The 27,265-nt window shown below is 42.6% G+C and overlaps 1 protein-coding gene across 1 annotated transcript in view; it reads right to left on the reverse strand.

Annotated features, from left to right (window-relative positions):
• INTS4 (integrator complex subunit 4) overlaps positions 1 to 27,265 on the reverse strand; it is a 38,794-nt gene that overhangs the window by 7,062 nt on the left and 4,467 nt on the right. The window contains exons 3-18 of the mRNA XM_019473892.1: positions 26,417 to 26,523; positions 26,019 to 26,204; positions 24,186 to 24,236; positions 23,453 to 23,541; positions 23,055 to 23,175; positions 22,457 to 22,528; positions 21,242 to 21,416; positions 18,267 to 18,472; positions 15,524 to 15,666; positions 14,425 to 14,540; positions 12,044 to 12,177; positions 11,108 to 11,265; positions 8,133 to 8,226; positions 5,892 to 5,972; positions 2,793 to 2,923; positions 1,772 to 1,831 (exon numbers count right to left, since the gene is read on the reverse strand). Coding sequence (XP_019329437.1) covers positions 1,772 to 1,831; positions 2,793 to 2,923; positions 5,892 to 5,972; positions 8,133 to 8,226; positions 11,108 to 11,265; positions 12,044 to 12,177; positions 14,425 to 14,540; positions 15,524 to 15,666; positions 18,267 to 18,472; positions 21,242 to 21,416; positions 22,457 to 22,528; positions 23,055 to 23,175; positions 23,453 to 23,541; positions 24,186 to 24,236; positions 26,019 to 26,204; positions 26,417 to 26,523 — 1,924 coding nt within the window. The remainder of the gene's footprint in view (positions 1 to 1,771; positions 1,832 to 2,792; positions 2,924 to 5,891; positions 5,973 to 8,132; positions 8,227 to 11,107; positions 11,266 to 12,043; positions 12,178 to 14,424; positions 14,541 to 15,523; positions 15,667 to 18,266; positions 18,473 to 21,241; positions 21,417 to 22,456; positions 22,529 to 23,054; positions 23,176 to 23,452; positions 23,542 to 24,185; positions 24,237 to 26,018; positions 26,205 to 26,416; positions 26,524 to 27,265) is intronic.

Below are 27,265 nucleotides of genomic sequence, written 5' to 3' on the forward strand. Positions count from 1 at the left end.
CGATGATCTTAGAGGTCCTTTCCAACCTTAATGATTCTATGATTCTCAGGAAAGAATTAGGCATGTGCGTGTCTTCATGCTGTGCACTTTCACCTGGCTAACTAAACAGCTGACTCATTACAGGATCTAACATACCCACACACCCAGTATGTGAGTTGTCTGACCTTCTGCTGCAGCAAAGTTTCCAGAACGTTTTTTCTCTACCAATATTTACGAGAGCATTATTTATTACATCTGGGGAGTGAAATTTTAATAGTAAACTACAATCAGTGGAGGGGGGGGAAGCCAGTTCTAGAGGTCAAGAGCAGAGAACAGAATCCACTCTATAGCTTGGGACAACAGCCTCTCACAAGAAGAGCATTTAGTACTTCTTGTTCTTTATATAGAGGTAAAATTGGGCTACTACCCTACCTCCCTGCGTGCAGATGCTTTGTTAGACTGAGTCATTGGTGGCTTATCCGTTATTATCTGCAACATTCCTGCTGTGTTTAGCGGTTTTGTAAGCCTGGTAACTACTCGTGCAATTTGGTGAAAAAAATGCACCGTTCCTGTAGGCGAACAGCCTCTTGAACAACGGGCTCTCCTCCCCGCTTGTCGTCACGTCTGGTGTTGCGCTGTATCTTCACCTACCGTTGAGTCTATAAAGCCCGGACAGGAATACCAGACATGCCCAAAACAGCTTCAGGTCCTAAAGCCCTAGAAGTGAGATGATTTTTCTTTTTTCCAGGATCCTGGTGGTGCTCTACAGGAGCTCATAATCCATAAACAGAAGCTTCTACCACCAGCTTGGCAAGGGTGGAGAAAAATCACACTCTCCTCTGTACACGGTAAGAGGGCTACGCAGGAACACACATCCTTGTGCTCCTATGACTGCAAATTTCAACTGCTCTGTCATGGGACGCAGCTAAAATCTGGCACGCTGAGGCTGCACGACCTAGACACGGGGATTTTACGTGTCCGAGCATTTACAGGTGACCTTACAGCTAAGTGACAAGATCTACCGTCATCCAGATTCCCTTTTGTGGAATTCATCACCGCCTGTAGGAGTTACATTCCTGAGAAAGAGTGATGAGTTTTTGCTGATCCCGAGACTCAGTGCGAAGAAAAGATACAAAGCAAATGAACAGTTCTAGTCATTAGCTACCAAATAAGCTAAACATTAGGCAATGGGTAGATTTGGCTCCCTTTTCTCGTCACTTAACCAGTCACAACTGCCAAGCATACGGACCACGAATAAATGGGAACTTAATCGGAACTAGGGATGGAATTCTGCTCAGCCAACTCTGGATACCTATGTCTCTGGGCTAGCTACCCAGTTCCCTTCTGAGCTGACAGAAAAAACCTGGGCATCCCTAATCTGACCCATTTTAGACATCTAGATTTGGATAAGATGAAAGAAGCACCTCTCCGGTGAGAGGAGAGCTGGGTGAGGGCTTCATAAGCAGTGGTCTACAAAGCAAACGTCAGCACCCGGGCGAGATAACTCCCACCTTGAGCATGTAGACGGTTCACTCACTCTCTCATTTACAATTTAGAAATTTATGATAAAGAAAAGGGAAATATACTCCCAGGAAAGCTCTTCCATTGATCCCACATTTAGAAGGGAGTTTACTTCTTGCTGTATCATTATCTCATGACAGCAGTCCCCGAGGTAGGACAGCAACAGGGGAAGGGAGATGCAAAGAGATGAAAAACAAACAGAATATTCCCTGATGTCAATGGTGGGGGGGGACTTTCTAACATAAAGTGAAGAAGCAACGGAGTTTCTCACCTCTGAAAGGAATCCACCTCCTGTAGGAATTTTTCACACATCCCAAAAAGGGGTTCCACTCTGTAATGACGATAACATCCCTTGTTTTAATTTTGAATACAGAAAATTGGCTCTATGGTTATAAACATTTAGGTGTTTCGGAATCCAGCTCAAGCTCCTAAAAACTAAAAGATCTTACAATGTTAAGGCCAGAAAGGTGTTCCCCACAAGAGAAAAAATAAAAATTAATCACCATCTTCCTCCCCACATCCATATCCCCCTCCCACAAAAAATCACTTGCGTAAGGCACTAATTAAGGTCCCAAAGCCACTGCTAGAAAATACTGACTTTCCGCCTATAAAACAGGAGGTTAAGAGGCAAATCTATTATGGACCTCGATGGCAACACAGTGAATTGATGGCAACAACGTAAACAAATTAGGGTACTAACCACCTCGCTCTAACTCCACCAAATGAAGTTCTAATTCTACAACCATCCAAACCCAGGTGTAACTTCATTGACCTCGGCAGCCCAAAGGAACCACACAGAGCCTGCCCTGTTCCCTAAGCCACGCGTACACGTGAGCATTTTGTGTCCGAGTCACACAAACATTAGTTGCAGATGAGTCAAAATGACAATTCTTTTCTGATGCTAAAAACTCAGCAACTAACACTTAGTGAAGGAAACACGATTAGTGCATTCTTCGATACATGACTTTTCCTCATTTAAATACGTCCCAAATATCAACTCTAAGACACACTCTACGTTTTTTAACCTATTTATATGTTCATAGCTGAGAGAACTCAACCCCCTAAACATGTCTTCCTCGTGATTTTGTCACGTAATTTAGTCTTGTGCCACTCTACAACTACACCAAAGGCAAAAGAAGGCTCTTCATGCTGAAGCAGTTTAGCAAATGGTTATTGGCATGCCGTGATGTTTTATGTGTCTAATTTATCCTTGCTGGTTTTTTTAAACAAAGCTTGAGGAAACTAAGCTTACAGTTAACCCTAAGAAGGTCCTTTTGTCAGGTCACCCTTACCCTCTGGTGGTACGCGCAGTCACTATAAGCTGTAACGCCTTCGCTTGCAGTCTCATGTGGTGAATAATGACCACTTGTCTACTTTCCACGCCGCTGTACATGAACTCCATTTTATAAGTTTCTTCCAAGATCTGTCAGACAGAAACCACAGGGGTAACAAACCATCAGACCCTGTTAAACTCTTGCACAAGCATGATCACAAGATTCTGGTATTTTTCCTCATACTGAGGAACACATTAATCCACGAGTCTCATCCTTTTGGTGAAATTCTTCACAGCGTAAAGCGGCACCTAATACTAAAAGGTTATCTTGGCTATATTAAAGAAACAATTCATGAAACTTGGCCTGAAATCAAGCGCTGCCTCCATCAGCAGTCTATCTTTTGGCACTGCATTTTGGATTTCTAGGGGTAGAGCACTCACCGACTCCGGCTGGCTACTCTGGAATACAAAACGTGAGCAGCACAACAGAGCAACCTCAGTGGTCCTGCTCAGGTTTGCATTTTTGGAGCTATATTTGACAAAGTTCTCTTGGAAACAACTTTACGTTCAACAACGCTTCACATACTGCAGCAAAAGATGGGAACCATCACCAGATAAGTATCATCCTGGGCTATTTTAGATACACGGTTAAAAGCTTAGACAGCACATTCCACCATTTTACTCATCGTACTTTATCTGTCGAATAGATGGGCTTAAGCAGACAAGAGAAGTGCTCAAATTAATACAGTCGAGTTCAGTATGACTGTACAGAAACCAAGAACTTGCAAGTTATTTAATAGGAAACACTCCCTCACTTTGCATTGACAGGAAGCGTTCTACATTCACAATCACAACAGATAAAACTTCCCAGGGGGTTCACATGCTACTGAGAAGGGCACCCAAGACAGACAGTTCAATTAGAGAAGATTTAAAAAGCTGATAGGCTTTTGTTTCTACTATCCCTGGGGACAGCTGTCAACAGCATAGAAGGTTTTGATGCACAGCAGTACCTGCCTCTCATTACATCTTAATTAACTGAAGACTCAAAATGTCAGCATAGTTTCCCAGCAGATCCATGAACTTGCTTTTACCCTAGATTTGTTTCCGGATTATTTAATAGCTTGCTTTCTCCTTTACCTTTTCTTAGTGCTTAGCTTCAGTTTTCCCAGGATCAGATCGTTTATACATCACAGAATCAGAATAACTCAGGTTGGGTGGGACCTCTGGAGGTCATCTAGCCTGGTCCCCTGCTCACAGCAGGTCTAATTAGATCCAGTTACTCAGGGCCACATCAAGCTGTGAACACTTTCAAGGACGAAGATTCCCCCCATCTCTCTGGGCAACCTGTTCCAGTATTTAACCTCCCTTACAGTAAATTGTTTTTCCCCTTGTATCTAATCAGAATTTCTCATATTCCAACTTGTGTCCATTGTCTCTTGTCCAGAGCAGTCTGGATCCGTCTCATCTACACCCTACGATGAGGCAGCAGCAGACAGCAGTAAATCCACCCTGAAGCCTTCTCTTCTCCAGGCTGGACAAGGCCAGTTCCCTCAGCCTCTCCTTGCAGGCAATGTGCTCCAGCCCCTGACCACCTTGGTGGCCCTCTGCTGAACTTGGCCCAGTTTGTCAGCATCTTCCTTCTACTGGGGAGGCCAAAACACAACACAGCCCTCCAGATGTGATCTCGCCGGAGCTGAATAGAGGGGAAGGATCACTTCCCCAGACCCGCTGGCCACACTCTTGCTAAGACAGCCCAGGATGTAGTTGGCCTTCTTTACTGCCTCATGTTCAATGTGTTGTCCACCAGGATCCGCATGCTGAACATCATGAGGTTCCTGTCATTCCACTTCCCCAGCCTGTCCAGAGCAGGCTGAACAGCAGTTATGCCCTCCGGCATCTCGACTGGCTCCTCAATTTGGAGGAGCCTTATCACCCACTTACTCAGCCAGAATCCTGCCAGTTTGGTGAAAAGGAAATGATGGGAGACTGCGTCAAAGGCTTTGCTAAAGTCAAGGGATACGACATCCACTGCCTTGCCCTTGTCCCCTCAGAGAGCAATGATGTTGGTCAGGCATAATTTCATTGAATAGTTTGGGTTGGAAGGGACCTCTAAAGCTCATCTAGTCCAGCCCCCCTGCCGTGGACAGGGACATCTTCAACTCGATCAGGTTGCTCAGAGCCCCGTCCAGCCTGACCTGGAATGTTTCCAGGGATGGGGCATCCACCACCTCTCTGGGCAACCTGTGCCAGTGTTTCACCACCCTCAGAGTAAAAAATTTCTTCCTTATAGCTAGTCTAAATCTGCCCTCCTTTAGTTTAAAACCATTCCTTCTTGTCCTGTCACAACAGGCCCTGCTAAAAAGTCTGCCGCCATCTTTCTTATCAGCCCCCTTTAAGTACTGACAGGCTGCAATAAGGTCTCCCCGGAGCCTTCTCTTCTCCAGGCTGAACAACCCCAACTCTCTCAGCCTTTCTCCATAGCAGAGGTGTTCCATCCCCCTGATCATTTTTGTGGCCTCCTCTGGACCCGCTCCAACAGGTCCGTGTCTTTCTTGTGCTGAGGACCCCAGAGCTGGACGCAGTGCTCCAGGGGGGTCTCACCAGAGCAGAGCAGAGGGGCAGAATCCCCTCCCTCGACCTGCTGGCCACGCTGCTTTGGATGCAGCCCAGGACACGATTGGCCTTCTGGGCTGCGAGCGCACATTGCCGGCTCGTGTCCAGCTTTTCATCCACCAGTGCCCCCAATTTGCCCTTGGGAAATGCATTTTGGTTGTTCCCAATCACCTTGTTGACCTTCACTTGTTTAGAAATGGCTTTTAAGAGGAGTTGGTCCATAACCTTCCCCAGGAGTGAGGCGAGGCCAAGCAGCCCACAGTTTTCTGGATCTACCTTCTTGCTCTTCTGGAAGCTGGGTAGGATGTTTGCCTTTTTACAGTTGTCATGAACCTCCACCACTCATCTTTTGAAGATGAGAGAAATAACTCCACTTTGGGGAACTAAGATTTCCCTGGACAGACTACGGCAGTAGAAGATCAGAAGCGTATTATCGTTGCATGGCCAAGGAAGGGCTCGTATCCGAGGACTTGTCTCCACACAGACCCAGCTGCTTCTGCCTCACCTGTTTTGCTGCAGCAGATGCTAACGCGTTCTGCTTCAGGTACAGAGGAGCTGCCACATTCCACAGCTTCTCCTGCAAGGCCTACAGAAGAAAACCGTGAAATGATGATAAATACCCAGTTCAGTCTAAACATTATAACGCCGCGCTAGATGGGCTTGGGAGCAGGGAAGATGCCCTGTCTCTTGGCTGTACGCCAACGGGTTGGTTGAAAAAGCAGGCCAAAGTTTTCTTTTGCGCTTTTAAATACAACACAGGGAACCAAGGCCTCCAAAATAGGTACTGTTCTATAAATACACGGAGAGACCTATACAGCTATAAAATACAAAACAGAAATTGAGAGTAATATTAACAAAACTATGAAATAGAGACTGGCTGAGCCAAACTCTTCAGTACTTTTTAAGGAGAACTTTATGCAGAATGAAGAAACTTATTAGAAAAACAATAGCCCACTGCTTTATCACCTCCCTGAGACCAAGATCAGGGCAATCTCAGATTGCAGGCAAAAAGTGGAAACAATAACAACTGTCCCCAGAAACACACCTACACAGTCATATTTCTGAACTCTCCTATTGACATTCTCCACCCCACCAAAGATCCTGGAGTTACTAAGAATACCGAATGTAAATCAGCTACTGATAGTCTTATTTAAGAAAAAAAAAAAACCAACAAAAACAAAACCACACAAATACCCAGCCACACCCTATTTGCTTTTTGATTTATGTTTAAAAAAAATTAAGAAAGCTTGACTGGATGATTTATATCACTGCCACCTTTTTGAAGCTGCCTGTCCTTAGATACAGCTACACACAAAGCTGGCTGTAGCCAAAGCTCAAGAACATACAGACTGTATCCTTCACCTAGGTTGGCTGCAGAATCCCAGCTAACTACCCCTAAAATCACAGGTTATGGAGAGCCTTTAAAGGTCTGGAACCTTTTGAGCCTCGAGAGGCTGGGAAATGAAGATACTTTTTTCCCCTCCCAACAGCTTCTTTCTGCTGGGGAAAGAAGCAATTGGAAAGAAATCTACTGAAAAGGGCTGCTCTGACATTCGGGTTTCTCTGCCACATCAGAATTTCTAGTTGTATGGTATTACGAGTTACTTTTCATTTCGGCCACATCGCTGACTCCTCTGCATCACTGACGTACTGTCTGTTCTACAGCTCGAGCCAAGCATGGCTGGTGCAGCATTTACTCCCTTCTTCCAAACAGAGCGCTCCGCTTTGCCAGATACACAAACCATTGTTCTCTGAGCTAACGTACACCGGCTCACTCCAGCCAAACCCTGAAGAATGGCAACAAAGCCACCTCCAAATGTTGGTCCTCTGCCTGGATAGCACATTTTGCTTTGGCAAAAGTTTTGGATTTAGCTAGGAATGTACCGAGCTGTAACACTGCTCATCTAAGATACCTTCCTTGGGTGATAAATGAATCCCAAAGATTTGAGGGCTGCCATGAGATATGCCAACTGGCAGCTACGTGTTTAGCAAAGAAACTGAAATCCTTTCTTGGTTTTACATAACGAAGCTTTTATTGAGTCCCTTCTGGAAACCTGTTTGTTGCTTGCTTTAGTTCTTCCTTTACATGTGTATAACTTACATTCAACCACCGAGAGAATGCCAGGAGACTAACTGAAATACTATTGCCAGTTGATAGCTCGAGAAGCGAAACAAAAAATTAGTTCCTGTTTACAGCAAGAAGCTGACTTTGAAAAGGGTTGCTGCCACAGTGTCAAAGTAACCACTTCATCTGCTAATACCAAACAGACAGATCAGTTCAGCACTGTAAAAGAAAGCACGACTGATATTTTGCTCAATCAAGTCTAAAGAATTCCTTTGGCATTGGTGCCGAAAAAGCTGTCTACAAAACATTGTCTATAAAACCTCCACTTATAGCAGCAGTTTAGCAAAAAGCATTCCAGTGGCCACTAGCAAAGAAAAGCTACTCTCCTAACATAAAAGGCTACAGAGTAGTTGCCTCCATTGTGATTTCTGTCAGAAAATAAACTCTGCACTGGCAAAACGCACGTGAACCAACATAAGCCCTAGGTACAGAGACCTGCGCTGGCGTACTCATTGGCAAAGTTACTGCAGAAGGGAAGTAGGAATATCAGAAATCCATGGAACCTGCGCTTTCATCATACATCAGTTTTCAGCACAAACATCAAAACATGAAAGTGCACCATGGAGATGGACTGGGGGCATTTTTGAAGAACAGCCCAAAAAACCCCAGATGAAGTCAAACCTTGATGAGGAGCAGCTGACACTGAAGGTAAGTTGCAGTGAAATCTGCCATCCCTGCCAGTTCTGACTGCAGTTCTCCAAGCCTCTGAAGATCGCTGAAGCATGTGGAAAAACAAAAAACAAACAAAAAAGGAAAAAACCATATTGAGACAGCAAGTTAATCTAAACGCACTCAGAACACAGCAACAGCAACGATGAAGCCAGCTATTTCTGCGTCTTGCTTTTTCTTATCCTTACAACGAGCACCAGAAACAGTAGCAAAACAGGCACTACAAAACAGTTTGCACCTTGGGACTCGGCAGCTCCTTTCTTCCTGGAGGCTGACACGAGCCCAGCAGTGGAAGCACTAAGTCTGTCAACCTACTTCACTCTGCAGCCCTATGGGAACCGTACAGCGTAGCAGTTCCAGATCTAACTTAAAACACTCCAGACTTGCACAGCAGCTAACGACCCATTTGCGTTACACTGCTGGGAAATCTAACTATTCAAGTTGGCTAGGAAAGGTTGTTTGGAACATGTCAGGCTCACGCAACCAAGCATATCTGAAATATAGCTGCCTTTTTAAAACAAGCTGAAATCTGATGTACTGATATTTGCCCAAGTAGCTGTTGTGTGCTGTCTGGTATTTCTTGTAACTCATACAGCAATAGAAGTAGCTTTTAACTTCACAGAGGGGAGAAAAAAAACCAAACAGACAGACACTTAACGGAACCCAAAAAGGCTTTAGTTCTCTACTCTTAGACATGTTTTAAAATCAAAAGCGTGTATTAAGAAAACAAAACACACTTTTTGTTATAGAACTGAAAATAGGTTGGATGATGTGGATTCAACGTCTCTGTTCTTCTCTGTATTTTGCTTTGATCCAAAGCGTACTAAAATTGTCACTCTTATTCCCATGTTTCCTACAGTATTATTAAAAAGATTGGTTTTTCTTCAGATGACGCTTTCCTTTTGTTTATTTTAGATTTATCTTTGCATTTATGATGCAGTCCTGAAACTTTGACTCTGCCAAACCAGAAGGTTGCTAAGCGCTGACACATTCAAAAAAATCCATGAGATTATCTGTATAATTTGCAGCCAAAGAAAACCTCTCCTAAGCAGAAGGGCTGCGCCTTCCTTCAGTGCAACAACAGTAGAGCCAGCCTGAGCCCTACATAGTGACTCCATTTAATCTTTTCCCAGACAGAAAAGAACAGACTCCTGGGTGCTTAATTCCCATGTCATACTTAATGCATCACAACACACTAACGGGGAACAGGATGTCATCCCTCAGCTAACAGCTAGGCAGATATTCTGTTTCCCAGTCTTCCACGGTTCCCAATCCCACTAATTCTATTTCCTTACAAATCTTAAACAGATTTCAACATCCCTGCAAGACAAAAAAAATTCCTGCTGTATAGATGGAGAAACTAAACCACAAAGACCAATTTGCTAAAAAAGCCTGTCTTGCAGTTTCAGCTGCAGACCCTGGGGGAAGAGCGTCAGCCTTGAGCGTGGTCAGAAATGTAAGTCCCAAGTAGACACCAGCTCCACGAGGTCTGCTCTACTTCCCCTGATGACAATAATGATAAAGGAGGCAGGAGTTATGTCCCACCCGCAGAATCCACTGCTGTGAGCTTCTTCTATCCCTCTCCTCTCGGCAAGTTCGTGCAGGAAACTCTTGCCCTCTGCAAAATAACCTTTTTGTCTTAAATCCTCCCTTCTCTTAAGGGTGGAATACAGCAGCTGGTTTAGTACGGTTCCTGGGTGGTGATCCCAGCAGGAAAAAAGCCAAGCTAATAATTTCCATCAACTTCAAATCATTACTGTCCTTTACTGCATGTAAGTTACGCACGCAGCCATCTCCGACACGATTCCTACACTCAAAATTGAAAACATTCACAGCCTGCGAGGTTTCCAGACCTTCATCGTGCCTGTAAGATTCTGGATGCTCTGCCAAGAGATTACCCTTTTCAAGCGTTTAGTGCTTTGAGACTAATGTTTTAGGCTGCGCATAGTAGCTTCAAAACAGCTGAGGACAAACCACAGTTTTCACAGTTGGGTTTTCAGTGAGGAGCACACTGTTTATTCTCCACCGCAGGTGGGTGTGAAAGAGATTTACAGCTTTACAGATACAGAAGAGGCAGGTATTTTGGAGGAAGGAAAAAAAATAAAGCTTTTTGGAATTCCATATTCCAAACAAAGCATTTTAGACTGTTTTTCTAACTCTCAAAATAGGGCTCTTTTCCTCTTTCCAAGCAGAGGAATCGTATTGAAAAGATCCTTTTCAAGTGTTTCGTTGTGTAAATCAGTCCAGACATGAAATGGAAGAGGCAGCATAAAACCCACATTCAGAAGCCATACTGTACACCCTTATCTATACAAGAGCAGACAGCAACACACAATAATATTGTCTATTCCAGGAAAATCTCTCTCTGATTTTCAAACTGATGCAGAACGCCAACGTCCTTTGTGAGTGGGACTGGCGCTAAGAACCCAGCAAAGCACCCGAAGCAGGTCCTCTCGCACTGAATGAAAGGCCACAGGAAGCGGAAATTGGAAAGGGGACAACCTCTCCCCACAAAAATGAAACAAACCCCCCCGTGTACGTACATTAAAAATAATATGATCAAAATGAGGGACTCGTACAGGGCCAGAGAACTAAGAATGACACACAAGGCTGTCATCCATACAAACTGAAAGTGTATTTTACCAGTCCAAGAAGGGCACCCTTGCCTGACTCTTACCACGCTCTGAAAAGACGTTCCCCCAAAACACACACTGATTATTCAGCGGGGCAGAGCCAGAACTGAGACCACCAGTTTTGTTCCAAATAGGCCACGAACGCTGTTTTATCGCAGTGCTCTCTAGAAGGTGGCTCAGACTAAGTGCCCGATGGCAAAGTACAACGCTGATATTCAGAAGCAAAGCACCTGCTTCAGAGAAATTGGGAATCCTAACCCATCTTCCCATGAACAGGTCAGCCTGCAGCCTTACCGGATGGTAAATTCCAGCAGCTCCTGTATGCCCTGCGGGTCAAGGTGCTGAAGGTTGTAAACTCTCTCCAGGCTCTGATGCAAGAACTGCTGGGAAGGATCTTCATGTGGTGTAATACTGGGAGAGACAGGGGAGGACACCAGCTTTCTACCTGGCAACTACGCAAGAAGAAACACATGGATACACAAGAGTCTTAACGCAAGTAACAACACTGCAAAATGCTGCCGTGTTATTTAACAACTACCGACTGAGAGCTCGGATTTATTTCTTAAACTCAAAATCTATATCAAGGATTTCAAGGCTACATCTTTTATCTTTGCTAGTTAATCCTCTCCATTTTATAATCCACTTGCAGCTAGAGATCTTCAGGTTAAACTTCAACATCCCTTTGAGGGAAACATCTTCCTCGTCTACTAACTATGACACTGTGAAGTAAAGGGAAGTCCAAGACCACACAAACCGCAATTCATTTTATGAGCTGTAATAAGACTTACGACCAACCTGTACTTCCATGCAGGAAAAACATGCTTCAAAGCAGCAGGGAACACATCTCACCCGCGAGTAAACCATTTAGGTAGGACACAAGTCAAACGTTGAAAGATCTACAAAGGCTAAGCTCCCCTTCCCCACACAGTCAGAGCTACAGAAAGCTCCCAGGACCCCTGCCCTCCCGGTATTCTTTCCTAACCAGCAAACCATGTGCTATTCTCACTCGAGAGCAATAACGTTATTATTCTCCCCAAAATACTACCAAAACCATATTGTAACAATTTAATATTTGGCTCTCCTTACTTAATGTACATTTCAATATTCATTCGCTTGGTGCTTGGGAGAAAAAACTTTTAGAATCGAAGTGTTACACGCAGACAGACGTGGAAGAGACCAACAATATTCATAACAGAGTGGCGAAGTGCAAACCAAAGCGGTTCAACTTACTCTTAACGGAGGAACCAGATGAGAGAGACTGTCCCGAAGATAGGCGTAATGTCTGAATGTATGATCAGAGAACAGGGCAGGCATTGTTGGGCAACTTTTAGCAGCATTAAAAATCAGAACCAGAACAGCAATGTCTATTGAAATGAATTGTTAAAGAAAAATAAACAACAGCAAGAAGAGCTCCTTGGGGACGGCAAGTTAAAACAACAACTCAACAACCCTTTCTTTGCTGGAGATTGTTTAGGAAGTTCTTTACAGTTGAAGAACGCTGAGCAAAACCCAAAGAGGCAGCTGTCTGAGCAGATGAAAACAAAGTACAAAGCGCAAACATTACAGGATGGGCCGTACTGGAGGAAGGACGTTACTGCCAACGTGGGATGGGTCAGAGGCGACACAAAGGACAGGAGCCAGGGATTATAAATGCAGAACATGCTCATTAGGTGGAGTTTCACTGTTCCTCAAAGCTTACGCTGTGCCTACCAGTTTGGTACCCAAACACCACCTAAAATTAAACATTTACCTCTGAGTCTTTGAAAATTGCTGCATTTCCTATGATGCCCTGAAAAGCATCCCTCTTACACAGACTTAAAACAAACCAAAGAATCAAACACGGGAAAATGATTCTAGAATAGAAAAAAAACATTTTTTCTGTCCATTTGTGGTGGATGCCCCATCCCTGGAAACATTCCAGGTCAGGCTGGACGGGGCTCTGAGCAACCCGATCTAGTTGAAGATGTCCCTGCCCGCGGCAGGGGGGTTGGACTAGACGACCTTTAGAAGTCCCTTCCAACCCAAACCATTCTACGATTCTATGATTTTCACAGTCTGAGAGCCCGAGAAATACAGAGGGCAACCAAAAGCCTTCCAACCCAACCATTCTACAATTCTATGATTTTCACAGTCTGAGAGCCCGAGAAATACAGAGGGCAACCAAAAGCTTTAATCAGTTAGCCCAAAGGCTGGGGCACTCACCTGCAACAAGGATGACCCCAAGCGTAAGATCTCTAACAGGAGAACGTGAAAGGGTCCCAGTGCAAAGCTTATGATTGTCTGGGCACCCGCCTGCATGGGAAGAAGTAGGTTCAGCCACGGAAGGGACTGAATCCATGTCTCTCACCTCCTGAAAAATCTTCTGCATCCATGGGCTGCCAAGCATAAAGGTTTCCACTTGACAAACCAAGTTCTCCTCTTTACCCAAAATCCTTTCCAAATTTTCAGCTGAAGCTATTCAGCTAACCTCATTCAAATTTGCTAAGTGCTTTGAATCAAACAAAACTGTGTTTTTAATTAACAGTTTACACTGGAAACATACCATTCAGGTCTACCTTGTAGTTTCTGGCCCCCAGGCCTGTCTTCACATAATGTATCTCCATAAAATTTGGTGGCAAGTTACCTCCAGAACATTCTCTAAAATAATATTCTTTGGTTTGGGGCAGGAAGGTGCACTGAGCTAAGTAACAGCTTTCTCCTCGCACTAATGCTCCTTCAATTCTCAACTCATAGGACAAATTTACTCAAATTATTACTCAACTACCTGATTATGGATTAATCTTTCTCTCCACCCGATTCTAGCCCTTTTCAATTCTCACAAGGTATTTATTTAGTCTGTATAGAAATTCTAGCTGATGGCCTGTGACTGGTGAGAAATAAGGAGTAGCTTCACAGAGGAAGAGAGTTGTTCCAGCCTAACATGTCTCAGCATGCATCAGAAATAACATTACGTTCTGCAATCGCACAGAAGGGAAGCAAGGAGAATGAACAACGGAAAAATGGTATTTTGTATTTCCAAGGCATCTCCTATTGTTAAGGATAATGTTATTACAATAATAGTTTGTATTCTAAAGCACTAGAAGAGCTAACATTAATATAAGGATTTCTGATTTTGAATTATTTCAAAAAGATGATACATTTATAGCGTTACGGGGATTCAGCCACTGCTGTACTAAGAGACAGTGCTGTTCTGTACACTGCACAAGAGTGAGGATAGGAGAAGTTTTACCTAAAGAGAAAACAGACAAGGAAAACCACTCTTCTTATTTAAGAGCTAAAGCATCTTCAAAATTAGTGCAAGCTAGACAAATGTTTTCACATCAAAGGACTCATCCGCAACGCCTAAACCTTAACAAATTGCTTGATAAACAGATTATTCATCACAGCATAAAAAAAGGCCAATTATACCACATTGGTATTTATGAAGATGGTTCCAGATAACAGTTATTCCATCACTTGCTGAGTAATAAAACTAAGCGGCAAAGGGATTCAGAAATAGCTACAGGATTGTCTGCTACAGTTTGAAATGGTTTAACAAATGTGAGCATCAGGAAAATATGAATAAAACCTATTACAGTCAAAATGATCAGCTGGCTTCATTAAAAAGATACAGGCTGGCTCATCCATGTCTGGTTCTGGAGTGTCAAAGAACGGATGCGTGCTCAGCAGCTCTGGGACTAACGGAAGCACCAAAGTGGGATGCCTGCTTCCCAAGAACTTCAAGCATCTGAAAATACACAGATTGAAATACTTCTTAGTAAACATGTACATTGCAAAATACAACATTTGAAAGCATTATCGCTCTATGTTGCAGCGGCACTTTGAATACTGTCCAAGCCTACTGTCTCTTCACAGCTAAATACTTGCATCAGTATTTGATAGGATCCAAGAAAACTGAGAGGACAGCTTGAAAAAGCAAGCAGTAATAAAACCGTCCAAGAAATACTTAACACCTGGAGCTATACAACCCCAGAAAAGCTTTCATACTAAACGCTAACAAATGAGTGTATTTTTTCCTTCAGAAATAAAGGAGTGAGGAGGTAACAATCCAACGAAATAACAAAACCCAAAAACCCCAAACTCCGAAAACAATGTAAGAGTACACTGGAAGACAAAGAAGACTAAAATAAGTGTTTCCAATAAGAAATTCCCAAGAATTGCATCTCAAACCATGTGTGCTAGAGCATCACTTCCTTTATTGCTTCCATTAAACAACCAAAAAAAACCCCACACAAATGTTGATTATTTTTGTTCAGACAGAAAAAGTCCCTCCAACAGCACAATGCCACGTAGCCAATCCACTTGTCCCAACCGATATAATCAACTGCTGGTAAATATTACTATTTAACGCAGTGTCAAGTAAGCACAAAACATGAGTTGCACAGAAGAGATGAGGTTTTAAACCGAAGGTTGAATTCATCTTTTCTGGGAATGCTTTGAGTGCTCGTAATAGAGGGCTGTTTCCAGGAGTGGTCATCAGTTCTGGATTCCCAGTACAAGTACTGACAAGCAAGAACACAGAGTTTCGACATCAGTCATGAATACGTACAACGCTTAGTACAGCCACCGTTCCAAATATAGATAGAACAACAGGGCTGTACACCTGCAATACCTGTTACCTCCTTAGCTAGCTCAATATTTGCCTAACACCTCAATTACTAAAAAGAATAGGAAAATAAACGGACACACAAGGACACTGAACACACTCACTTCCATATGGATTCTCTGTCTGTGGGATACTTAGTTAGGTTTTTCAGCAGCTCCACCAGCGCAAGATGGATGCCTTCTTTAGTTGAGACATTGGTGCAACACAACAGTTCATGAAGCGCTTCCCGAATGTCCCTTGAAGAATCCTAAAAAAACCAACCCAGACACCTTTGAGTGCCCAGAGAGAAGATGTGCCTGCATATACAGTTCCTGTTCCTCGCCTGAATTAGTACTAGAGGCATCTGAAAAACAGCGCACGTTTCTAGTTATCGTAGCTAAGCACAGATGAAGCGACAGACCAGGCAACCGCTGCAGGGTCTCCTGCTGATCTCACCCACCCACGTGCTTCATTTACCGGAATGAATGGGAACTGCTTCACCGCTGACCTTCTCAAGCAGAGCAAAAAACACTATTTGGTTTGGGTTGGGTGATGTTGTACCCTTAGGCATAGGCAATAACAGAAAAGGAAGGCCCTGGGTAACTCAGCAAAACAATCACCAAAGATTGTTTTATCGTCTTCGGAGAAGCCTTTTATCACCCAAGAGCTGAAGCTCAATTCCACAAGCCTTTAACCCAGTCACCAGCCTCCAGGGGGTTTGCATAAGCGTTGAGGACACAGCAGTGGCTGGAAAGACTGGATTAACAGTGATCATCTATAGGATAAAGGAACTTGACCTAACTACAGGTTTATAGATGGACAATAAAAAAAAAAAAAACCACCAAACCAGCAAACCACACTTAGAAGTTTGGTCAGGAACTTTGTTATGATCGTATGGGATCCCTAATGTACCACTTCTAAAGTCACACTGCACCCATTTTATTTTTTAGGCCAGGGTGACGTTGTACAAAGGAGCTCATGCAATCTCCGAGCAGTATTTTTAGAAGTGCTGTGGCTGAACTCCAGCTTAATTAATTACATTCCTTCTGCCAAAAACCACCTTGTTGTTCCATATCAATGTCTTATACTTCCTTGCTATCAGCATTTGTGTGGCACTGCTGGACAGAATGTGAAAATTTGACAGGATACAAGAACTGGATGCGTTTCAAGGGTGGATTATTTTTTTTTTTAATTATAATTTGCTAAGTATCAGCAGCTCATTCATCACTGTCTTACACAAAAGAAGAAAGAGCAGTGCTCTTGCAAAGGCTCTTAAATGACGGCCAACACACAGAAATGATCAAAGGAGAAAAGCACAGCAGGGCTGCTCAGCCGTTCCTTATTTTGGTGGTGGAAGGCAGACTATGACCAAAAGAGAAGACGTGCTCTAAGGACTGGAATGAAATGACCATGGAGGTAGGATACTCCAGGTGAGTTGCATGGACCGCTGGAAGGGCAGTACGGAGACAAGCGAGGCAGAAGACTATGAAGGGACAGAGAGGAGCACAACTCAACAGAAACCGAGATCAAGGACAAGAGGGAAAGCAGAATCCAAAGCCTGGTCAGAAAAGCAAGGAATAGCTGGTAGAGTTATTCAGATAAAGTCAAAGCGATGGGGTGAAAACAGAAGTTACCCCGTCCCCAACTGTTCCGTATTTACACTCTCAGAACAAATTGAGGCACCGAAGTTAATGCTATTTTTCCAAATCCTTTATTTTGGTACTGGAAGATAGATTTTACAGAAAGCAAGCAAGCACCTTTCGGAATCAGACAAACCCATTAAAATGTTAATCATTCTCACAATTCTGCTATCCTAATACCTTATAATAAGTATGATAATATAAACCATAATACATGTATGATTTATCATACACGATAAGTCAGCACAGAAGTGTAAGACAGAACCCCAGTCTGACTAGGATGTTTTTATACCTTGATGCACAAGTCCCCAGCTTGAACAAATGTAAATCAACTACATAAAAATTTGAGGCGCCTCAATCTCATTGCTGCATTTGCAAATTCAGATCATATTCCACAGCATTTGTTAGACTGATAAAATAGGTTAGTTAGTTTGCTTCTTCCTGGGGCACAACTGAAAGAAGCCACTGTTGCCCTGGGTCAAGCAAACAGCAGGTGAAGAGACAGAAATAGCAGATTTGCAGCACCGCTCGAGGCTGGGAGACTACCCAAAAGCAGCAGAAACTTGCCTACCACATGCAGCAGAATCAAAAAACCACGCCTCAGGGGCTATAGCTCAGCAAATAAACCAGGTCTGAGGGGAAGCAGTTTGGGACACAGCACCGTTCGTACAGGCGAAATCTCTTCCCCTTCCTGGATCAAAGCCATCAACCAGGAACAGCAGCTGACTCATGCTGTCCCCTGGATCCTGGCTGAGAACGGACTGGTTGGGAAAGGCCAAATCTATACCGCAGAGCACGCTAACAAACCCTCTGAACAGTCAGAAGAGAGATCTCTGGCCCGTGCCCTGTCTCTGCTTGGTGAGCAAAGGTGTAGCGAAAGCAGCTGAACAAAGGAAACAAAGAAAATGAAGTTGTGTTCAACATGAAGTGGTGCAGAGTGCTGGACCACAAAACAAGACAGAAGGAAACACACATGAGGCAACAGCACAGTGATCAAGGGAAGAGTTTTTATCTGAAATTCATCTACTTCAAAAGTATTCTGTTGTCCTGGAGATGACAAGCTACTAGACCTTAGGAGCTTTTGGGCATGCTCAAAGGAGAGGAAAAAAACAACAACAAAAAAGGTGGACAGTTTCAGCTCAGAGGAAGGGGCTGATTAGCTTTATATAATTATAACACCTGAAAGAAAGCAGGAATGCAATTTTTTCCCTCCTCAGGAATTTCTTACCTCCAAGACGGCTAACACAGTATCCAGCTGGTCTTCCCGCAGCGTGATGTTGTTGGAAATTTTTCTCATTGTGTGTATTGACTGCAATCTCACCTCCTCAATTTCGTCATTGAACATGTCAACCAAAAAATCCAGGCACTTCTCCGCAAAAGAAGGCGAGGACTGAGCCAACATACAGAGGGCTTCAACCGCAGCGATCCGAACCTCTGTTAAAAGACAGGGAGGGAATTAATTGTTAGTGCTGTTTGAAGGGACATACCACCCAACAGCCAGGCCTCATATTGTTCAAGGACTGGGCTAAGGGCAGGAGATGCTAAGGAAACCCTGAGGATGATGGAGACTAAGCAAGGACCATTAGGGACCTTTTCACAGGCAAGTCTTCAAATCAAAAGCCTCACCTCTAACACAGCACGTGCTGCTGTCATAAGCATCCGCAGAGGGACTTGCAGGTGAAAAACAGGCCTCCTATCCAGCAATAAATATTACGTATTTCATAGCGTGTTTTGCAAGTGTAGCTATAACGCTGGTACCTTAAGCAAACTGATTTAGGTAATTAAACTCTGCTTGTTTTATTCTTCCTGACATTTTAATTGCTCAGAGTATTCACTGTGTTTTAAACTTGCTATGCAGCACTTTATGAATTGCTGAAAAGCCCTAGAGGATTCGCATTTCGGCAGTACACAGAATGAAATTCCTCTGCTTCGTGACTTTGGATTCCTCAAAAGAAAGGAAAAAGGTGCCACCTGATTATTAAAATTACTCAGAATTTAAGCAAAAAAGCATCAAAAGGTGTCCAGAGTGTATTCATGCTGTAAAACTTAGCAGGAATTTGAAGAATGCCCAAATATAACAAGCTCAAGTGGAGATGAGATTCTCTTCCCTGCAGCCATCCTCGCCAGCTTCCGTAACATTTATGTGCCGGGATCATAAAAAAAATAATTAATCTGATGTCTTGCAAACATTATTGTTTTAAACATACTTTTATTTTTCATTCAAATTAGCTCATCTTGAAAACATTTACTTAAACTCGTGTGTAGCTTGTAGGCCTATTGTTCTTAAAGAACATACTCGATTCCTGATGATTCGGATTAAGTAGAAAAATGCAAACACAGCAAGACCCCTGCTTATTCAGTAACGAAGCTTTTGTCACAACTACGAGCCTCCGCGGTCATTAAGACCAAGGTATTAAAGAAGAAAAACATTTTGCCAATATTGCTTTCCTAAGCTGACACACTAATTTAGATCTAAGTTACAACATGGGATTCAAGAAATGAAGCAGCGCTGTGAGTAAGGAAGAAGAGAGCTCAGCGGTATTTAAAAACGCTGCAGCGGGAGGAGAGAGATCTACGTTATTTAAAGATCTGTGTACATTCCACATCTGTCCATTTTATCGACATTCCCCAATGGCACCATACCGCCACAAGACCTACGGCGCAAGAAACTGGAGAACGTGTTTCACAGGTCAACGGACTGAGCCAGTGAAAAATTTTTTTACTGCTAGTCAGAAAAAAAGGAAGTTGCATTTTCAAGCTTCAGGGAGAGTTTAGCTATTAGGAAAACATGCTTTTATTTGCAGGAGTCATGGAACAATAAACTTTTACAACACAATCTACAGCGATATTTTTGTTATGTACTTTCTAATTTAGCCTTGTCCTTCCAGTAACGTTAAAAGCAAATTCATGAATAACATTCGGAGCTCAGCATTTTCACGGTTCTATGCAAATACCAGCCGTTCTCAATAGCCTTAAGAAATATAAAACTTCACTTTACCCACGGGAAAGTTGGGCTGCAAAGGGTAGCACACAGACTTTCCTGAGGCCATCAGCATGGTCAATGCTACAGCCAAACTGAGGAGCTCAGGAACGCCTGTTGTTCCAGTTTGACACTCGTAATTCACCTCGCTTAGAAGAACAGATCAGATCTAATCTGCCGGAAAGAGACTACGGCCTCCAAATCCATCATAGCAAGACCCTCAAGAGATCAAAACAATAGCACTGTGGAACAGGTAAATGTGATCTTAGAACACGGGTGTTGCCATTAAAGAAAAAGAATTATCAGTAACATTGCTAAAGATGTAAGCAAGACCTCGCCTGAAATTTAAGTACCTGAAAACATACAGATCTAGCCACCAGTTTTCAAGAATAACGCATTCTAACTGGCCAAGAAGAAAGCTTTTATAGCAGCAGAGCCTAAAAGGAGCCTAGCCTGTTTAGCCCCTTGCAAAATGAAAGTTGTCTATTAATTCATCAGGGAAGCCAGTCCCCGAGAGAAGCAGCAACTATTTAATCTGAAACCTACCACTGGCTAAGAACAAATGGGCATCAATTGGCCATGGAAAAAATTGGGTTGGAAATTAAATGAAAGCTGCTGTTTGTTGGAGCCGGTGGATTCTGAAATATTTTGAAAAATACGTGGGTTTGTCTCCAGTACTTCTAACCTTTGTTAGGGTGGAAGCTGCCATGTTTACAAAATGAATGATTACTGGGCTCCATGGACACGGGTTCCTTGCAGTGCCATATTTTAAACAACAAGTTCTATAAAATTTGATTTTCCTTCCTGCAGAGAAAACACCAATTTCAAACAGCAGCAACTAATGTTGCCAATTTAGAGCCACATGCCAATTTAAGTCAATAATAAACAAAAAATAATCCTAGTGGGTTTCTGGATAACATAAGCAACCACTTCTTGCCAGATATTTTACTAAAACTTTACTGTTTATAGGAAGCTCTTTGGTTTTGGCTGCTCAACAGTACATTTCTACCCAAAATTCTGTGCAACACTGTAGCGTCTTTGAAACAAATGCCATATCAGAGATCACAACGGAATAAAACCCCACCACCCTGAAGTCCGCGATTTGTTAAAAAAACCAACACAATAGCCAAGTGATCTATTTTGACCAACCCCCCCCCCTCAAAAAACCCAAAGCTTATTAGCCAGCACACATCTCCTCCTTTAGCCAATAAGTTAACACTTACCATACATCTCATCTTCCAGGCCATGAACAAAAGCCCCACAAGCTCCCGATTCAATCAAGTTTACAGCACCTGTATCAATTTCTTCTTTGGGAGCATCATCTCCCCACTTTCTGCCACTTGAAAACTCCCCAGAGCTGTAGAGTTCTTTGGCTCGTTCATGCGCAGTGCGCTTCCTCTGTCCAAACAAGGTTTTCAGTTACAACCATGGCAAACTTCAAAGACGACCGAACAAAATTTTAAATGGCTTTACTGGATTTGAAAATAGATGTAGCTAGAGGCTTAGACACTGACAGAGACAGGCAAATGCTAAGAAAAGCAAATAATACCTTCTCTTCTATGAATATTTCTAATTGCCAGTAACTCTTTGTGTTTTTGATGTTGGGAAAGGATAATAACTAATGCATTTTAATTAACATATTCTTAGACATCTATTATAAGAACAGCCAAACTGGGTCAGAGCAAAGGCCCATCTAGTTAAGTACCCAATAACTGATCTGCAAAAACAGATGCTATCGCTTTGCAGTTCAACTCGTTAAACTGCAATTAAATATTTCAATGACTATCGATTCTATACAGTGTTCAGCAATGTGTAAAACGCGATATTCATTCGGCATGCTCACGAGTCCATCTCCTTTCCCCCCCACACTGTGAAGAAAGCTGTGCAGCACTTTCTTTAATGGACTTTACAAAGCAGCCCACGAAAGCTAGCAGCTCTAGCTTCACCATTCTTTTGTAGGCAGAAAAACTGAACGTAATACCTCGAGCGAGTTGCTTAAGGAAGGAATTTTACTGATTAAGTTTTGCTCGTAGGGCTCAGGAGTCCCAGCCTCTAGCTACTCGTGTCTCTTGAAATGTCAATGTCTACTGGTCAGATCTTGAAGGAATTTTCCATAAGCTTGCTCCTAAAACTAGGATGCAATCTTTCCATACACAATAAAGCTTTTAGCCAAAAGCCTGTCAGAAGAACACAAACGTTTACCTCTCATCTGCCAAACCTGGATAGCCTAGAGCTGTTTATTACATGCTTGGCTAATGAAACCTAAAACTAGCAATTGCTTCATTTACTTTAATCTAAAAGAAAACCTGTCATCATCAATTAACTCTCAGCAGCCCCAAGGCAAGGACATGGCAGACAAACACACTCAACATTAACATACCTGTTGTGCGATTTTAGTACACTACACAGAGTAAAAACAAACCCAAACATTTACATACCCGCAGATCTGACATGAGCTTCTTGTCAAGGGTCTGCTCTAAGAAGTGGGAGCTAACTTGTTGCATAGAACCCTAAAGAGGGGGAGGAAAAAAAAAAAAGAAAAATCAAAAGGAAGAAACAGGATTATTCTAAATTACGCCATATAATTTCCTGATTTATCCTAACACAGCATCCAATCTTATTCACTCATTCTAATAGCTTCATACAGTGCTTGACACTACCGTATGTCAGAGCCTGAAGAAGTTTACTTAAGACGGTCAGACCATCTTATTTTCCCACTGAGGTTAATATGGTCTTTCCCGAGTTCAGTTGGTTGACATGTCCTGTGCTGGAGAAGTAGGGGGAGGGAATTACAACAAGTACTTGTTTTTTTCTGGATACCCAACCCTCTGCTCTCAAGGAAAGAATCACTGCAGAGTTCAGCTGAGAAACTTTTGGGTTTCCTCAACCTCTCTCATTTCTTTGTTCCCAGAATTTTGGTAGAAATTTACCTATACAGTTTTTAAACATCCTCCCATTTCTTTTCAAATATACATGAAAAGTAAAGTAACATAAGATGAACTATTTTCAGATAGAGAAGAAAAGAATGCAACTTACCAATAGCTTAGCAGCTTGTACTCTAACAACCCAGGAACCATCGCTAACCATATGACAAATTTTTCCAAATGCATCATCAACCAAGCGAATTTCTTCATTAGAAGAAGGAATCGGGACGATGCTAACACAGAGAAACATACATCAGCATGCTGATCTTATGCCATGCTGGACGGCATCAAGGAAGAAACAACTATGCTGAATTCCTATGGATGTGCAACAAATATCAAGAACCAAACCCTCATCCGGATCAGTGCATTCTTATCAGGTATCAGCAATTTGTTTGTGTGAAATCACATCAGTTTTCTAACAGCTACTCCTGAGACTTACTGGCACAAAACTCCTGGGATTAGGATGATTACTATGCCAATACTTTGAGTCACTTTGCATACAGCGCATACCTTTCAGGGTAAAGTTGACTGAGGACCCAAATGAGCTGAACCGCAGCACTGCGCACTTGCTCATAATCGTCTGCCAACAGCTTGCAGGCCTGAAAGAAGATTCACAGTCCAATATACCTGAAACATCTCCACGTAAGCTGTCATTCACTTCCCACAGCGCAATTAGTATCCTTACCATGAATCAGTTAGGACAGATTATGAAATTCAGTCTTCCCTTCTACTCCCTAGTATTTCCAAGTTTGATTAGGTAGGCTAGTCCTAATAAAGTCCATCATGCACATGCTGTAAAACTCCAGAATTGCCTGTACTATGCAGGAAGCACAAAATGTGAATCTATAGTAGAACTAATTTGATACAGGCTTCAGCTGCACAACCTTATTGACATAACAAACATAGGCTTAACGTGTACTCTCCAACGAACAAGGATTTAAGACTTCGAGATTGCCAGATGACAATAAGAATTACATAATGCCTTGCCCTTCCCATGATTATCTCCCCAATAAACAATACATTCCAATCAAAGCATATGCTTTAGTGTATTTAAGCACAACGAGATACAAAACAGATCTTTATTTCCACTGCCATAGGGCAGTAAGGAATACAGGCAAGCTAAGTGCAAAATACTCCACCTCTGTTCAATGCCCTCCTCCTCTCAAAGGACATTGTCACAGAATCTAAAAAGCAAGATATGCAAACAAGTATGAAATAAATACAAGTTAATACAAGGTTTTACCTGACTGTAAATAGCCTGCTGTAATTTTAATCCTCTTTCATGAAGCTGCAGCTACAGAAAAAAAAAAAAACACACAAGAAAGTGTAACTATAGGTTTAAGTGACACAGACTAAGTTTTCACCACTGTTTTTTCTGCCTTGAGTAAACTTAGTTGTTTGCATTTCTTGATTGCTGCTATAATTAAAATATTTCATTATCTTGGCCATAAGTATTTTAAATAATAATCTTGACTTCAGTATAATTTTTTAAACTTCACACCCATTCATACTTTGATTGATTAGGAAAATACAATTTATATAAATACACTGTCTGTCCATTCTCCCAACTTTCAAAGAATTGTTTAGTGTTAGCCATATTCAACCACACTTACAACACACATAGGTAACTTCAAAATAATTAGTTTACTACCACTCCTGAAACATGGACCCAAAAGTAGCATTGCCAATGAATTTTCATGCCCTGTAAACCTTTTCAGTTACCAAACCGGAGGAATAGCAGAAACCGTCGTACTAAACATTGTTTCTATCTGGAACAAAGTAGTATCATGAATCTGACTTATAAACAAAGGGATAATATCTGGTTGAATATTGTCAACAAGAAAGCAAACAGTTACTTTTCTGTATCCACTCCTTCAAAGTGAAACATGCCAGTGACAAAATTCAAGGGGGAGGGGGAGGGGGGGGAACCCAAAGACCCACACACAGTAGCAAGGAAAACGATGATCAAGAACCCTAGAAGTGGTTAGTGACCCTGAATTCATTCAGGATGCTTCCGTGCTTCAAACGACAGAAAGACAGTTGACTTTGTGCTGTAATTATAAATTCAAGGTCATAAATCTTGCTATGGATTTGGTTGAACCCCATTGTAAAAGTCACTCAAATGACTTTAAAAAAGAAAAAAAAAGTACCAAAAAACCCAGATTGAAATGAAAAAGAAGGATGAGTGCAACCTTCCAGCAGAGGGAGATCCCAGACAGATTCACGAGCAATCTGACCTCCCCAAATGCACTCTTTAAAAAAAAAAAGTACCAAAAAACCCAGATCGAAATGAAAAAGAAGGATGAGTGCAACCTCCAGCAGAGGGAGATCCCAGACAGATTCACGAGCAATCTGACCTCCTCAAATGCACCCTGCCTCTTTCTTTGGAGTTTAGTATCGCTAATTCACATACCCTTGTTCACCATCAGGTTAGATGGGATATTGTTATAAACCTTAAGGGTAACAGAGGAACTTCTATATACTCACAAGCAAAATTCTCAAGCACATGGTCTTTGCCTGCATTTCTGCAAAACTAAACACTTCTGAAGGGTCCCCACACTCCAGCCCGCATGAAAACCAGTTAACCTCATAACCAGTTAGAGAATGCTAATGAATGTGAGCATGGGGCAAACATAAACGTTGTTTAAAAACAAACAAACGGAGTTCTTTCTGGACTTATCACACGTTTCCTGTCATAAGCAGCTTTCTACTGTGTGTTGGAGTACTAGTGGCTTATTGAAATTGTGGTAACCAATGCTAAATCAAGAAATACAGATTTCTCGGTAAAAGAAAGAACCTACATACACTCAAAAAAGCCAACAAATTAAAAAGCTTCTTCAACTATAGCTGAAACAGAAGTTCTTATGAATCACTAAAATGCCCTTTGAGATCTCACACCACTCTCATATTTCATGACCTAGCCTATTTTTCCCGGTAATTTTGATATGCTAAATGGACTTTTACTAAGTTAATTAAATAATGTCTAATCCAAACCTCTTTGGATTAGTTTGCAACCCCTTACCAGCTTCCTTATATAACCCCAAACAATTTATTCCACTGTACCAGCAATCCTTACCATGGCTTTTATAGCTGCTGTCCTAACACGAGGGTCCTGGTCGTTAAAATGATCTCCTATTATCTTCTGGACATCTTTGGCAGCCTGGCTTTCAACTTCTTTTGCAACACCTTTTTCCACTGGTCCAAGACAGCCAATTAACTGAAGACACTTATTTCTTACACCATGGGAAGAATCTGTCAGATGCTGTGGAACGGAAGAGAAGAATAGACATAACTGGATTGTTATTTTTCTTTCACCCCTTCGAAACAATTAATCATACTAAGACTCCTAGCAGTGAAAAAATGTTAGTATTGTAACAGTTTGTTGAGAAAAACTAAAACAATTTAAACACTGACTACATGTTTTTTTTCCTGTGGCAGTGATAAAAGTTTCCTGCCCCAGGGAGGCTGCCTTACCTTGCAGGCTACCTCTACCAGCCTCATCCTGACAGACGGATTCTCTGTGAGTTTTGTGCCGATCACCAACAGGGTGTCCAGCAGCTGAGCAAGGACTTGGTGAGACTCTGAAAAACAAACAGTGAAAGGCTACGCACCTCTTTACTGAGCTCTTCACCAGCTACAGAATCATAGAATCATTTTGGTTGGAGGGTCCTCCTGAAGCCTTCTCCTTTCAAAGGCCAGAACAAGCCCAGTTCCCTCAGCTTCTCCTTGCACATCACGTACTCCAGCCCCCGGCCACCAGGGTGGCCATCTGCAGAACTCACTGAACCCTACCAGCACTTATCTGGCACTGGGGAGCCCAAAACTGGATGCGGTATTCCAAATGTGGTCTAACCAGCGCTGAGTAAAAGGGAATAATCCCCTCCCCTGATCTGCTGGCTACACTCCTGTTGATACAGCCTGGTACACAGTGAGCCTTCCCTGCTCACTCACATTTAGCCTACTGTTCACCTGGACCACCACAACATTCTTACCTCTAAATTGGACAGATACGGGTTTGAAGGATGGACCACTAGATGGATAAGGAATTATTAGCTGGATGGCCATGTCCAATGAGTTAGTCAACGGCTCAGTGTCAAAGTAAGGGGTGTCCCTCAAGGGTCCGCATTGGGACCGGTACTGTTCAATATCTTCATCAATGACATAGACAGTGGGACTCAGCAAGTTTGCGGATGACACCAAGCCGAGTGGTGCGGTCGACACGCCAGAGGGACGGGATGCCATCCAGAGGGACCTGGACAAGCTCGAGAAGTGGGCCTGTGTGAACCTCACGAGGTTTAACAAGGCCAAGTGCAAGGTCCTGCC

Source organism: Aptenodytes forsteri, unplaced genomic scaffold (assembly GCF_000699145.1).
Source record: "Aptenodytes forsteri isolate BGI_AS27 unplaced genomic scaffold, ASM69914v1 Scaffold231, whole genome shotgun sequence".
NCBI classification, from domain to species: Eukaryota; Metazoa; Chordata; class Aves; order Sphenisciformes; family Spheniscidae; genus Aptenodytes; species Aptenodytes forsteri.